The 16,394-nt window shown below is 35.1% G+C and overlaps 1 protein-coding gene across 2 annotated transcripts in view; it reads right to left on the reverse strand.

The window, feature by feature from the left end:
• Positions 1–262: 262 nt before the first annotated feature.
• The window catches only part of LOC149420250 (UNC93-like protein), a 138,529-nt gene continuing 122,397 nt past the window's right edge, over positions 263–16,394 (reverse strand). For both annotated transcript variants that reach the window (XM_089636552.1, XM_089636553.1), the window contains exon 10: positions 263–2,271. In XM_089636552.1, coding sequence (XP_089492678.1) covers positions 1,979–2,271 — 293 coding nt within the window. In that variant the 3' untranslated portion in view covers positions 263–1,978. The remainder of the gene's footprint in view (positions 2,272–16,394) is intronic.

The following is a 16,394-nucleotide window of genomic DNA, read 5'->3' on the forward strand; positions in this document are numbered from 1 at the left end:
ACAAACCATTGTTATTGATTGATTGAAGTCAAAGTTAGTATAATGGAAGCCGTCACATCTCATGCCTCTGAGTAGCAGAATAAAATTTTATTTCCTGTGATTTTTTTCCAGACTGAATTGGTAAAGAAATTATTATTATGTGATGATTAAATCGATGACAGAAAACCTTCGATGAAATAGGGCTAACAATTTGTTTTTATTTAAAAAAATAAGTCAAGTTTTTTCATAAATATTTTTAATACTGTTTTTCTTATCTGTCATAATTGTGAATAACACAACTTTATAATATTAACAGTAAAATTAATAAAATTATATCTAAATAAGATACTTAATTTAATTATACTTCATATAATAACTTTATACAAAAATAAATACGTACATTGTAATTAATTTAAATTAAGGTATGGTTTGAATAAAAAGAAGTTTCATAAATATCACGTTGAATATTTTTTCTTAAACTGAGTTTCGTTGCATAAAGAGTCTGTTGTCTCTAATTATTAAAACTAAATACTAAGAAGCATAGACGTTTCCAGGAAATAATTTAAGTGGTTAAATGTTAAACGGATAAAGCTAGACAGTGACAAAACAGAACAAGATAAAATAATTGGTTAGGTTAGGTTAGGGTAGGTTCGATTTTCTGTTTATACTTACCATTGGTAGTGCTTTTATGTTAGTCTAAAAGCAGTTTAAAGAAAATACGTCACATGTTCATGTCTAGCCACCAAACACGTCTAAAGTGATTTCAAGCAATGTTTCAATTACGTCTATTTAATGTAACAGCGTGCCGCAAATGCATTTTATATTATTTTTGTGTTGTGGTGATTGTTGTGCTTTTTGTGATTGTTATTGTGATGGTTGTTATGGTGGTGGTTGTGGTGGTATTGGTTTGAAGGGTTTTAATGGTGGTTGTGGTGGTTGTAAAAGAAGTGGTAGTGGAACAAGTGTGTATTCAAACCCACCAGGTTATTGGTGGTAGTTATTTGGTGGTTGTGGTGGTGGTTGGAGTGGTGGTTATTGTTTGTGGTGGCAGTATAGCGGGTGTGGTGGTGGAAATGGTGGTGGTTGTGGTGGTTGCTGTGGTGGTGGTTATTGTACGGTTGTTATGGTAATTGTTGGGGTCGTATTTGCTTGGTGGTGATTGTTATTGTGATGGTTGTTATGGTGGTGGTTGTGGTGGTATTGGTTTGAAGGGTTTTAATGGTGGTTGTGGTGGTTGTAAAAGAAGTGGTAGTGGAACAAGTGTGTATTCAAACCCACCAGGTTATTGGTGGTAGTTATTTGGTGGTTGTGGTGGTGGTTGGAGTGGTGGTTATTGTGTGTGGTGGCAGTATAGCGGGTGTGGTGGTGGAAATGGTGGTGGTTGTGGTGGTTGCTGTGGTGGTGGTTATTGTACGGTTGTTATGGTAATTGTTGGGGTCGTATTTGCTTGGTGGTTGTGGTGTTGTTTGTTATGGTGGTTGTTTTGGAGGTTTGGTGGTTGTTAGCTGAAATGTAGTTTTAATAATTATTAATATTAGTTAATAATGCGACAAAACACAACTCTTAAGCCGTAGAGTAAAAGGTAATGCGGCGTTAGTATTTATTTCAAATTGGTAGATGAAAACACAGTGTGTTCGTACGTGTAAGTATACACGAAGTAATTTCAGCGTAAGAACTGTGTATTTATTTACAAAAACTCGAAAACTGCGTCTTTACCTATCAAGACAGGTAAATTTGCGACAACATCAAAATTACTATGATCATTTTTTACTACATAAAAGAGATTTTCAAAAAAAAATTTTTTGGTCGCACAAAAAAAAAATCAATGCTTAATAACTTCCTATGCACAATTTCCCACTTTATATTCAATTACTCGCAAAAGCCATTAAATACAAGTGTAATGTTCTGTCTACTTTAAACTTACGTTACAACGTGAATTTGGCATCTTTTTATTCGTAATATAATTAATCGCTCACTGTCAGTTAGATTATGTACAAAATTAATCTTCCTTCTCAAATCCTTCGTTCACCTTTGAGAGAGACCTTTGGGAAGTATTCACAGCATCATCGGCCTTCCTCATAATGCCAATCTTCTTTTTCTTCATCTCGGAGATCTCAATCAGGACATAACCCACCATCCCCATGATGAGGACGGCCAAGAGGATGTAGAGCTTCACGTAGGTGCGTAGGTACGGTGAGTAGACGTAGGCAATGATGTAGCCGAGAGACTCCCACAGTCGGAAATTGCTGTACGCAGCTTCCTCGCGGGCGGGGAACAAAATTCCACAGAGTGCTGAAAACAAAATAACAGTCAAATCAGGAAAGTTATACAAGAATTGGCTGGAGATATTTTTGATTGGAGGGCATAATACCCAACCAAACTGAAAAATATTTATTTTATCAAAATTTTTATCAAAAAGCTGATCTTCCTCTTAAACGACAGAATGATCTTTATTTGTGTGAAATATTATTAGCATTTGGAGTTTTGAGTAAAAAGATAGAGCTGTTAAAAGTCGTCTCGACATTTCCATTTTTACTTAAAACACGCGTGTAACAGAGATAAAGGTTACGAGAGAGATTTTTTAAAATAGTTTTTTTTATGTGAAAACCACAAGAGTCTCAACTATTCCCGACAGTCTGGAACCAGGGGGGCTCCGGCATCTTCAATTGGATTATGTTGTGAGACTGGATGGAGTGATATCTGGAGATCTGGTCACTGATACTGAGATTGTCTACCACTCCTAAACACTTGTGTACACATTGCTGAATAAAAAATAGATTTTTCCGATCACTAGGCAAATGTGCGTTTTCATGCAAAACATACATGCTGTAAATAACTCTATTCAATCTTTCCCCTGTGAGGAACCAGGTTGCTTGTATTAGGATTAAGACAACTAAACGAGGGCTAAAATCATATTTTATATAGTAAGTTAACCCCTTTAGACCTTTGTATATTTGAAAATACATGGATTTCAGAATTTTTTCCTCGCTATATACAGAGAATGAAAATTAACGGATTTCGGTTTCCAATTTCTGGTACAACTGGCTTTGCGCGCTTTTGAAATTGGATTGTAGCTATTCGTTCAGGCGGTAGCTATTTTTATATTTTGAAACGCAATTTTTGCTAGATATTATGATTTGACAATTTCTCGGGCAAAAGTATTATAATGATTTATTTTTGGGGTATTGAGCCTTTATGCGCCATCTCCTTATTTAGCCAACGTTTCGGAAATCATTACATTTACAATTGTTTTTTTACATTTAATTTTTTTATATTTAATAAAAAGTTATATTTTTAGTAAACATTTTTAAATTTGCCATTGTACGTGAAACGAGTCTTCTGAGACCTAATGTTAAGCAATAATAATAAAGCAAAGACATCTAAAACAGTAAAAAAAATAGTTAACTCTACCATTTTTGTTAGTATATTTTGTATTATTATTTTATTGGTATTTTTTTATATTACCCATGCACAGGCTAACCTTTGTGGGGTCACATAACTTACCTTTTTAAACATTTTATATTTATGTAATTTTTATTCTAAAAACGTAGAAAAAATATTGGGAAAAAATAAATGAAAAAAAAAGTTCTTTATCCAGCATCAAATATGGTCTACCACTTCCAGTTTTAATTAAGGCCTGAAAGAGTTAAGAGCAATGAGCAATATTTAGTCTAATAATGTTAAACAATATTATTTTTTAAAGAATTTTCAAAAAATGCACGAAAGTTAACCATAAAACAACCAGGCCGAACCGATAACTATTTACGTTTAATTTATATGTAATGCAATGTGACCACATTTAAGTTCGTCTTGTAAGAATGTGCATTGCAAGATTTCTCAACCCCTCTAGTATTATTGCTGTGTATGATAGCATCTGAGCTTTAATCAAGTTTATAATAGGTACATTTGTATATGTATCTCTAAGCCTACCGTTATTCCCTATAAAACCTGGCTTTCCTTCCAACAATCCATCATCTGTCTAAGTGACACCATTGTTTGTGGTTGATAAAGCAAAAATGGAACACATTCAAATCCTATGGTAAACCAGTGGCGTGCTGTAATACTTTTCGCTGAAAGGATGATCAAATTATTTATTTTACGCCTATTAAGGCTTTTAACAACATTTACGAAATTATACCCGTAAACAGTGCAGGAAACGACTGTTTAAAAAACTTGCACAAAAATAAATATAAAGTGAAAATATTATTGAATTTGATCCACACAGTATGTAGGTACAATATAATAATTTAAAAAAAAACTTTCAGCCGACAAAATACTGTTAATGAATTAAGTCAATTTAAATAGCTTTTTCAAAATATTCCCCTCTTTGACGAAAAAAACTTCAAAATGGTGTGCTTTTTTATTGAAATTGATGTATTTAATATATAAACAAAATATTGTTGATATATTTAGTTTCCTAGAATATTTGTTTCCTAGCTGTTAAATCCGTCGGATAGGAGTGTGATATTAGGACGTTGGTGTAGACTTGCTACAATAATATGGTAGGTACTGTCTTGTAACTGACCTGCTTGGAGTATGAAAAGAGATTACATATAATAAATCAGGGGTATAAAACATTTAATTAATGATTCTATACAAACAGGTTAAATCGGAAATGATTCTACGATCAAATAATTTTATAAAATAATGAAAAAAGTACGTTATCGTAATTTAAGCATTCTCTAGAAATGCCCATTTTAAAATTTACATATCTTAAAAAATTATATCGGATTTTTTCAATCGCATTTGAATCAACCTCTAAATTTGGGGAACAACCCGTGGAATTGTATTCTACATGACTCCTTACAAGTGACATATGTAAGGTTTTTACAGTATTGACATTAATCACTAGATAACCTTTAAATAAAAGCTTTATTGGTTATTATTTCTATACGCGTGATAAAGTATAGTTTTGTGTCAAACCAAATACCTAAGTCATTAATTTCCGAGACAGATACTAACGATATAATGTTAATGAAATAATCAAAAAATATTGGATTCTTTATTCGATAAAACCTCATAATATGACATTTGCTTATGTTAAGTTGCATACGGTTATCATGACACCATATAATAAATCTCAATTAGTTATTTGACAATATATGGCAATCGTAATGTTTCTGATTGCTTTGAATAATTTCAGGTCGTCTGCAACAATTAATACTTGCAAACATTAATATTATGAATCAAATAGAAAAATCTTATCCCATACGGACGTATAGGTGTCGGTGTAGCAATTGTAGTTCTTCAGTTCGCGTTATACTGGTATAAAACGCGTGGCCATCTATATCCGAAAGCAGATGTTGAAATTTTTATCACAATTTATAATATTACAACATGGGACACTAATCGCACATTTACTTTTGGGTTGAGGATGCTGGTTTGCTAACGGCACTGTGTCAAAGTATGTTGACAGTCAGAATTATTTCATGTACCACACTGTCAGAATTACACAAGGAACAATCATCACACGTTAAATTATGTATCTAAAAAAAAACTAACCTTACCTAAGTTTCGTTTTTTTCCATTGTGAAATTTATTTACCAACCGCTTAAACCATTTGGCCTATACTAATAAGCGTAATTTAAATTGTAAACAACTGAAATCCCATTAAGTTGATTTCTCTTCTTGCGTAATTTCGTTCATGTGTTATTCCATCCGTGTGTAATATATTCTGTCAGTATAATATTGGTACATGAAATTCACAGCTATGTAATTAAGTCCTGACACCGCTAATACAATATCAACATAACCCTCCCTAAACACGAGTTATTCTCAATTAGGAAGGTATTAAATAACATCAACAAACATGCATTATGTATTTACCCTTAGTTAAAAAAATACATAAATTTGTAGTTTGTTATGTAAAAACTAGCTATACCCCGCCACGCCATGCTGTGGCATAGTCCGTTTGCTCTTACGTCCAACAGATGCCGCCGTTTTTCAAAAAAGCATGTTTTTACCTAGCAAATTTGACATCTACATAATATATGTTTATAAAAACACACGCGTATTCGAATATAACATTGCGTCAAAATTTCAAAACAACTAGTGAAGAATTTTCGGAGATTTAGGATTATGAACAAGCCAATATTTAATTTTTTTATTTATATATAAATATGTTGACTTTATAATTTACTATGTGTATATTCAATAATAGAATATGTAATTATTGCTTGGGGAGGAGCAACAAACTCGGCTATCAATTACATAGAAACCTCACAGAAAACGATCTTAAAGTTAATACTAAAAAAACATAGACTGACTAATGCAGACCAAATATTCAACAGCTGTGACGTAATAGATATACGCCAATTGTACGTTAAAACACTACTAAACTACATTTTTGACAAAAAAAATGAATTTCGACATACACAAAATAACACTAACAGATCAGTTAGACAAGCGTACAAAGAAAATTTGAAAACTCCGACAGTAAATTCAAGCTTTGGACAAAGACACTACCAATACCATTCTATAAAAGCTGTCAACAGTGTAAAACTTGAAATTAAAATTGAGGAAACTAAAAATAAATTCACACACAAAATTACAAAATGGATTGAAGAACAAAAAAGACAATATTACGAAAATGTCATAGCATAAAATAAAAATAAAACCTACACGTAACACACAAAACCAAAATAAACACACATCACTCACAAACACACAAGATTATATTTTAAATGTATTATTTTCTCTTTAAATGTATTATGTAGATTATATTTTCATATTATAAAATGAAGGCCTCATCACAGGCAAGCCACCCAGTGAGGCCAGCATTACTGGAAAACTTTGAAATGTAAAAAATATTGTACCAAATAAAAAAAATATACCTTTTTGATAAAAACCAACAAAAATTATATTGATAATATAAATTTTCTAAAACTATCAAAATAAATGGAAAGTCACAGCACGCCACAGATTGTGATTTGACATGCTACTATTTACCTACATTATATCTTAACTGATTTAAATTGAATAATTGCTGTGAATGCCTTAACCCTTTATTCTTCCCGACATCAAAATTTATTGCTTAAAGCAAATTTCCCATCTCTCTTGTCAGTTTAAATCCTGGAAATTACCAACATATTTAATGATGTTCAAACTTACACCGCAAATTTCCTTCCCGAATTGATATCTTAATACCAACAGGATGACGTGATGAAACAAAAATAATATTGATTACGTTTTACAGGGGTATTAGATCAGCATTTTCCCAGGCAGTGGGAACAAAGGAAGATTGATTCCCTTCATTATGTTGTCCAGAAGCAAACGAGGAATGGCATGCCTTTGTATTTCTAATTAGATTCATTTATCGGGTTTTTTCTTGGTAAAAAATATTGTGATTAATTGGCCATTGATAAGGGAATTAATATAGATGAAAGTTCTGTGAAATTAATTTCTGGTTGGAAATTTACTTTGCTTGTACCTAACTGCGGTTAAATTATTGGTCACTATATTTCTAATACTGTTTGCACGTTCTATTTGTAAATTTACTATTCATTTTATTTGTTTACGTGTTTGACCACACAGAAGATAAAAGCTTTTCGTGTGGTATTTCAGAAGGAAAGAAGTAAACTGGGTCTAATTTTGACCACGTGTTCAGGGTATTTTATCTGTGCAATGGGCTGAAGGGATAAAATGTTGGATTCTTAAAAAGGAAACCTTACATTGTATTACCGCTGAAACAAACAAAGCACTTCTGCCAGATGGATTCTCTCAACGGATTGCAATTTGTCTCATAAGGTTCAGCACTAAAAAAATAACCGTAAGTATTTCTTTGTAGTCTGTTAACTAAAGCAACACTTCAATGTATTTATCTTCAATACTTTTCCAGTACTTTGGAAAAGGTCAAAGTTTTCCAGAGACAAAAATCTTTAATCTTTATTCGTTTAAATTTAACGAAATAATACACACCAATATGTGTGAAATTATGAACGTTTTACTCTAAAATTCTCGCGTGTTTTTCTTGTAGAAAGTTTACAGTCTTAGAACTTATTTTAAGTGTAAATCGCATACATTTTCTAACTGGGTATCGGTAGATATATTATTTAAAAATACAGTATTTGTAGTATTTTTACGATACAAATAATGTATTTTTGAGAACCGACCTTAAATATAGGAGAATCTGTCAAATGCATCACCGAATTATACACACAGTCACGCAGATAAAATTAATAAATAATAAATAAATACAGATAAAATACTTATCTTCAATACCAGGTGTGTTAATCAGGAAAAAGGATGTTCGAGTTAATGAAATATATAGTTGCAAACTATTCATTATTTTAACAAATTGTAAATTCCGCTGTAGGTATTTCAACAAGCGATTCCGACAGTATTTTACAATATATTTTATAGTCATAATCCACTCCAATATATCACATGTGTAAATTAATGCATTGAAAAAACAAGGGTTCTCTAGTAATATACACTATTGCTAAATTCAAATAGGTACAAAATATAAAAACATATTTTTTTGGAATATTCTACGTTTTGAAATTGAGGTCTCGTCAAACTATTAAAAACGCACTAGGCGTAACAAAAGTAGACCATAGAAAAGGTAGAAATAGGACATGAAACGTAACCATTTCAAATTATAAAATTTCGAAATTAAAACCTTTGAGAACAAATATCAATCAAATCATATTATAAGAGACCAGCAAAAGTTATTAATTGCGTTTCGAATGAACCAGCAACAAGTTAGATAATAATGGAATTATTTTACAAAGTTTACAGCAGAAGGTGGAATTTAATTTATCTTAGATATAGTTATTTGTTAACAAAGAGTTTGCAGACAAATTTTCTTTATTACAGTGACCGAGTTTCATAACTTCATTTCTCAACACCGGTAACTGCGGTAGAAAAAATTAAATGAAGTATCTGTAATCTTTTAATTTGTAATCTGTTTAAGGCTCAAATTCATACTACAAAAGCAAAAAAAAAGTATTATAATAAATTCATTATACATGGAAACAAAATAAGCGTACAAGTTTCATTTTGAATCTGCCGTTCAAAATTAAGCATTTTAAAATTAAATTTTAACATCTTAAAATGTTTATAGTTTTGGGGCATCTCTTTAAATTAATTGAAAATAAAATCCAACAAAGCGTTTATTCGAAGAATTTCCAATACCTTCACTTAAAAATCTGTACATTAAAAATTCAATAATTCAAATCTCCCGGCCCGAACTGTCAATAATATTTTCAGTATAATCAGTATAGTCTGCAACCTGGCAGGCAACGGACGCGTGTAACTGTACGTTAGTCGCACTAACACGTTGAGACCCGAATACAAAACAGGATAAATAAAACGTTGCGATGGAGGAAGAAGTTGATCCGCATGACTACATATCCAAAGCTAAGAAAGAAATTGCTGAAATGACCGCATTATTCGATGAATCAAGAATCACAAAAGAAACAAAAATAGAAATCTCGAAAAAAATGAGCTCTATTATGGAAAATATTTCGCATATGGCGATAGACCTAGCAAAACTGAAAGAAAAAAATACAATGCTGAAGGAAATGCTAAAAACTAAAAATGAAAGAGTAACGTACGCGTCAGCAGTAAAAACCAACTATCACCAAGAAGAGATTGAAGAAAAAAACTTTCCAATTATAATAACTTCATTAAATACGAACCAAAATCAAGACCAACTTAAGGAAATAATACAAAATAAAATTAAAATATCTGCTCTGGGCATCGGAGTAAACAGCATGAAAAAAATAACTAACAACAGATTAATCAAACGCTCATCACTCCTGGACAGCCTGATCCCCAGATTCCTACCCACCCCTCATACCTTTCCATTCCAGACCTTCCTTTCCCCTCATACCCTTAAAAAAGAAAATATTAAAATCATGAATATACAAAAAACCAAACTTAACATCATTACAGCGGCGAGTAGCAGGCGTCCCCGGTGCGGGCCAAAACTGTTGGTAAATTTTGCCAACATTCGCGGCCTGCACACAAATTTAAATTCCGTCCATCACCATCTTTTGTCCCAACGTCTCAACCTTCTTTTCCTATCCGAAACTCAGATAGCCGAGCCGCCAGACTCCTCCTATCTGGACTGCCCGGGCTTTACCCTCGCAAGCAAATTTCGACTCAAAGGAGGAGTCTGCCTATATAGTCGAGCTGACGTCAACTGTGTACGACTATTGAGTCTGGAAAATTCCAGATTCGACGTAATGTGGGTGCGCGTCAATCTTGCCAGTACGGCAAGATTCTACGCATGTTTATACCGCTCACCGAACCAAAGCGAATCAGACACTTCCGAGCTCTTCAAATATTTGAGCGATACTATTGATGATCTCTTGCCCCGCTACCCTTCGGCCGAGTTTGTTGTTCTGGGGGACTTCAATGTTCATAACGAACCATGGTTGAAGTTCTCAGGCCCAACGGACTCGGCTGGCCGACAGGCGGAATCCTTTGCCATTTGCTACAGATTAGAGCAATTAGTTCAGGAGCCTACAAGGGTTCCTGATGTCCAGACTCACCGCTCCAATCTGTTAGACCTATTCTTAACTACTGTGCCACACGGTTATAAGATTGACGTCACAGCGCCTCTGGGATCATCTGACCACTGCCTAGTGACGACATCAATCCCTGTTAGCTTCAGACCAACCAATGAGAGACTGAGGAGAAAAGTGTGGCACTATAGGTCAGCAGATTGGTTCGGTATGCGGGCCCATTTCAACGCTTTTCCGTGGTCAGCTGTTTGTTTTCGGACTTCGGACCCTTCAAGATGTGCCCAGGAGATTGGTGAAGTCATCAAATCGGCGATGGATGGCTTCATTCAATCGACTACTAAAGAAACTGGTGTGGGCTCAAAGCCGTGGTTCAGTCGACAATGCTCCGAAGCAGTTCGACGAAAAAACGCGGCTTACCGAGCCTACAACACATCTCGAACGCCCGAAAGCAGATTAGCATACAATAAATCGGCAAAGGAATGCAAGAGAATCATTAATAGGTCAAAATTCGAACACGACCTGCAGACCAGCAAAAAGCTGGCTGCCTGCCCGCATGGCAGCAGAGCATTCTGGTCGCTTGCGGGCTCAATAGGTCGAAATTTTCGCAAACCCAGTTTGCCACCTCTTACCAGACCTGACGGCTCACTAGCAAACACCGCCACCGAAAAGGCTAACTTATTAGGGAAAATGTTTGCGGAAAACTCGACCCTCGACGACGGGGGTGCTGTTCCGCCGTCGGTTCCTCACTGCGGCTTCTATATGAAAAAGCTGAGGATCCGGCATCGGGATGTACTCCACGTCATACGGGGGCTCGATGTTAACAAAGCTAGTGGACCTGATGGAATACCTGCCCTGGTATTGCAGAGGTGTGCTGCGGAAATAGTTCCGGTTTTGACAAAGCTCTTCAAAATGTCCCTGAAGTGTGGCACTGTGCCCTCTGGTTGGAAAAAAGCGGTAATTCACCCTATTCCCAAGAAAGGTGACCGCTCTAACCCGGCCAACTACCGCCCCATAGCGATCACATCAGTTCTGTCCAAAGTGATGGAACGTGTGATCAACGACAAACTGCTCACATACCTCGAGAAGAACAAAATTATCAACGACCGTCAATACGGATTCCGGCGGAACCGCTCGTGCGGTGATCTTCTCGCGTATGTGACGCATGTTTGGGGGCGGTGCCTGGAACGTCACGGTGAGACCCAAACGGTCGCACTAGACATATCCAAGGCCTTTGACCGGGTCTGGCACCGAGGACTTGTCAACAAATTGCATTCTTACGGACTTCCCGCATCCCTGTGTACGTGGATTGCTAACTTTTTAAGGGATAGGTCGATTCAGGCGGTTGCTGACGGTTTCACCTCTTCCTCGCACTCCATAAATGCTGGCGTCCCACAGGGATCGGTTCTGTCTCCGACTTTGTTTTTGTTGCACATCAATGACCTTTTGACATGTGCACCGATTCATTGTTACGCGGATGACAGTACAGTTCATGATAGCTTTTTGTTTGATAAGCCCCCAAAGGGCACACAAACTCCAACGGCTCGGAGGGCTTTGAAGCAGAGAATGGACGGTTATCTCGAGAGTATTTCCTCCTGGGGTAAAAATAATCTCGTCGAATTTAATGTTTCAAAGACCCAATCCTGTCTGATTACGTCTAAAAGGGATCCAAATGATAATCTAGTCTCCTTCAACGGAAGCAATCTTCCGAACAGGCCTTCCATTGATATGCTTGGTGTAACTATAAGTGACCAGCTCAGGTACGGGGGCTCCATCGAAGCCAGAGTAAAGTTGGCCTCTCAGAAGCTGGGCGTACTGTACAGGGCCCGCAGATACTTTAATAGTACACAACTGCTCACCCTGTACAAATCGCAAGTGCGCCGAGGACTTGTCAACAAATTGCATTCTTACGAACTTCCCGCATCCCTGTGTACGTGGATTGCTAACTTTTTAAGGGATAGGTCGATTCAGGCGGTTGCTGACGGTTTCACCTCTTCCTCGCACTCCATAAATGCTGGCGTCCCACAGGGATCGGTTCTGTCTCCGACTTTGTTTTTGTTGCACATCAATGACCTTTTGACATGTGCACCGATTCATTGTTACGCGGATGACAGTACAGTTCATGATAGCTTTTTGTTTGATAAGCCCCCAAAGGGCACACAAACTCCAACGGCTCGGAGGGCTTTGAAGCAGAGAATGGACGGTTATCTCGAGAGTATTTCCTCCTGGGGTAAAAATAATCTCGTCGAATTTAATGTTTCAAAGACCCAATCCTGTCTGATTACGTCTAAAAGGGATCCAAATGATAATCTAGTCTCCTTCAACGGAAGCAATCTTCCGAACAGGCCTTCCATTGATATGCTTGGTGTAACTATAAGTGACCAGCTCAGGTACGGGGGCTCCATCGAAGCCAGAGTAAAGTTGGCCTCTCAGAAGCTGGGCGTACTGTACAGGGCCCGCAGATACTTTAATAGTACACAACTGCTCACCCTGTACAAATCGCAAGTGCGCCCTACGGTCGAATTTGGCAGCCATCTCTGGTCTGGAGCCCCTAAATACCTGAAAAAAACCCTTGACTCTGTGCAGAAACGGGCGGTCCGTTTGATAGATTCCCCAATCTTAACAAACGGACTGCAATCTTTAGAGCACAGGCGTCAGGTAAGTATGCTGTCCTTGTTCTATCGGTATTACAATGGAAGATGCTCTGAGGAACTAGCGTCATTGATCCCTTCGGCACCGGTGCGTAGTCGGGATACACGCCAAACGCGCGCCCAACATTTGTACACAGTTGACACTTGTCACATGAGAACTGGTCGCTTCTACGATTCGTTGTTAAGTTCAACAGCTCGGCTGTGGAACGAACTGCCGGCCTCTGTGTTTCCTCCCTCCTACAACATGGGACTCTTCAAGACCCATGTTCACTCCTTCCTCTCCACAAAAAGACCCTCCACACAGCATCCCCAAAGATGACATAGGCCCTGAGGGAAATTATTTTCTTCAGGGCCTCCTGTGTGGAGTAAATATAAAAAAAAAAAAATTATAACTTGCCCTAAAAAAGAAGATGCAACCAAACTGAAAAATGAAATAAACAAAATATCAAAAAAAGACATTACGGCAGAAGAAATACAAAGAAAAAAACCGTGTGTAATATTCAAAGGAATACAAACAAATTACACAAAAGAAGAATTTTTAACAGACTTAAGACTCCAAAATGATGACATTAAAACAATGACAGATCAAAATCCTGATATATTTCAGGTGAAAGCTATCACCGATAACAAAAGAAATAAGTCCCACAATATAATTGTCGAAACAAATGGAAACATGAGAGATTACCTTATAAGAAAAAAACGTGTCAACTTAGGATTCTTGAGGATATATGTTGAAGACTGCTACCCTTTAACGCAATGCTACCATTGTCTAAGATTTGGCCATACTGCACATAAATGCCTAGATAAAATAAAGGATCCAAGATGTATGCACTGCGCCGGAGACCACCAATACCGGGAATGCAAATCTCTGGACTGCCCCCCCAAATGTGCCAACTGCTGGGATTCTAATCAAAAGAAACAAAAAAATTTCCCTACGGATCACCTACCAAATAGTATAGCATGTAAGTTTAGAAATTATATGTTAAAAGTTGCCAAACAAAAAATTGATTACAATGCAGAATAAATTAACTATTTTAATTAAAATCAATAATTTAAATATTCAGCCTGACGGCATAGTGTTAAACAAGTCATTTACAAATGAGTCACTGACGATTGCTTATCAGCGGCGGCACTCTTATTTTAAATATATTCAGACGACAATAAACAAAAATAATAATAGAGGTGTTGCAGTACTCATCCTGACGAAATTCATTATTGTTAATATTTTAGATTACCCAATATTTCTTACAAACTGCATTCAAATTGAAATAAATATAAAAATGACATATGTAAACCTACCTTTCAATCATTACTCAAATAAATACTTAGGTATAGTAACCAGGGAGGTTGTAATAAATTATCATATTAATAGCACAGAATTTGAACTAATTATTTTATAAAATATTGCTTTAAGTAATTATCTAGAAGAAGATAATGAAGTAGATTTTTTAAGAACTAACGATCTACAACAGTGGATAAATATTAAAAAAAGTGATGTAGGGGAATTAATTTGTATTCATGTAAATATCAGATCATTATGTAAGAATTGGGATGTTTTACATGTTTATTTAAGAAATTGTTGGGAGCGTATAGATATTTTAATGATTAGCGAAACTAATATACAAGCTGACCAAATTAATATGTATGAGATTCCGAGCTATTCAAATTACAACTATTGTCGTAATAATAAATCAGGTGGGGGCATATCGCTATATATAAGAAACAGTATGGTATTTAAACAATCACCACTAGAATCAAATTATTTTGAAAATGTTTTTGGTGTAATTACTCTTCCAAATAAACAAAGTTTGAGTATATTAGCGATATATCGACCACCGAATCTTAACAAACTATCTTTTATCAGGGAAATTGAATCTATTCTGACGGATTTCATAGGCCTTCGAGACAATGTTTTGTTCTTTGGGGACACTAATATAAACTTGATGAATTATAATGATCCTGTAGTAAACTCATATGAAAATATTCTTGCAAGCAATTATTTGATCAAATGCATAGACGGTGTGACGCGGGAAGCAATTGTTAGCGGGCGCATAACACAATCATGCATAGATCATATATACGTTAGGTACAGTAACGGGCTTAAACAAGTGGACTCGCTATCATCGTGTGTATGCGAGATTTCCATAGCAGATCACTATATGACAGCCGTTAATATTAAATATGATGTGCAAAAAGAACCATTAAAAAACATGAAAAAGATAACAATTTTGTCCCAAAAACATATTGATAGTCACATCCGAGAAATACATTGGAATTCTTTACTTAATGCACAAGAAAGTACCTTTTTGTATCATCAAATTAAAAATAATTTCATTAATTTATATGAAAAAAGCACAGTATCATTTTTTGAAAAACCAACCAAAAGACCACATGCGATCAAAAAATGGATAACTACAGATATTTTAGAGTTAATAAAAAAAAGGGATTTATTGTTTCGAAGATGGAAAAATTCTCCTTGTAATAAAACTTATGAAAATGAATACAGGTACATGCGAAATAATGTCAACAAATTAATTTCTAAAAGAAAAAATTGTTATTTTAAAGATAAATTCAAACGTAGTTTCAATAATACTAAGCAAACATGGGATGAAATAAATAAATTGTTGGGAAGAAAAACTAAAAGTAATTGTGATGAAGTCATCTCACGATATGTGTTAAAGGAACAGACGGTGGAAAGTGTAACAAACCAATATGTAAATTATTTCTCAGATAGTATAAGCCAAATGTTGCACAGATGTGATTTTAAGGCATCCAATGTTAATCAAATAGAATTACCTCACAGTATGTATTTACCAAAGGCAACTATCACTGAGATAAAAAATATTGTTAAGAAAATGAAAAATTCAAAATCCTTGGGAATGGACAACATAAGAATGTACGATATAAAAAGACATATAGATATTTTAGGACCTATTATAACGCACTTAGTTAATAGACTTATTATAGAAGCTGAATTGCCAAATGATCTTAAATGTGCTATTATTAGACCTATATACAAAGGAGGAAAGCACTCAGAAATAGGAAACTATCGACCTATCAGTATAATGCCTGCACTTGAAAAAATTTTTGAAAAATATATTTCCTTAAAATTAAATAAATACTTAGAAAAATTTGACATTATAGACCAAAAACAATATGGCTTTCAAAAGAAAAAAAGCACAGAGAATTTATTACAGGACTTTTCAAATTATATTAATAATGAATTAAACCATAAAAGACATGTTTTAGTACTATTTATAGATAACTCCAAAGCGTTTGATACAATTGACCCACA

The sequence above is a fragment of the Hesperophylax consimilis genome, chromosome 10 (assembly GCF_061612785.1).
Source record: "Hesperophylax consimilis isolate HC1 chromosome 10, BYU_Hcon_1.0, whole genome shotgun sequence".
Taxonomy (NCBI): domain Eukaryota; kingdom Metazoa; phylum Arthropoda; class Insecta; order Trichoptera; family Limnephilidae; genus Hesperophylax; species Hesperophylax consimilis.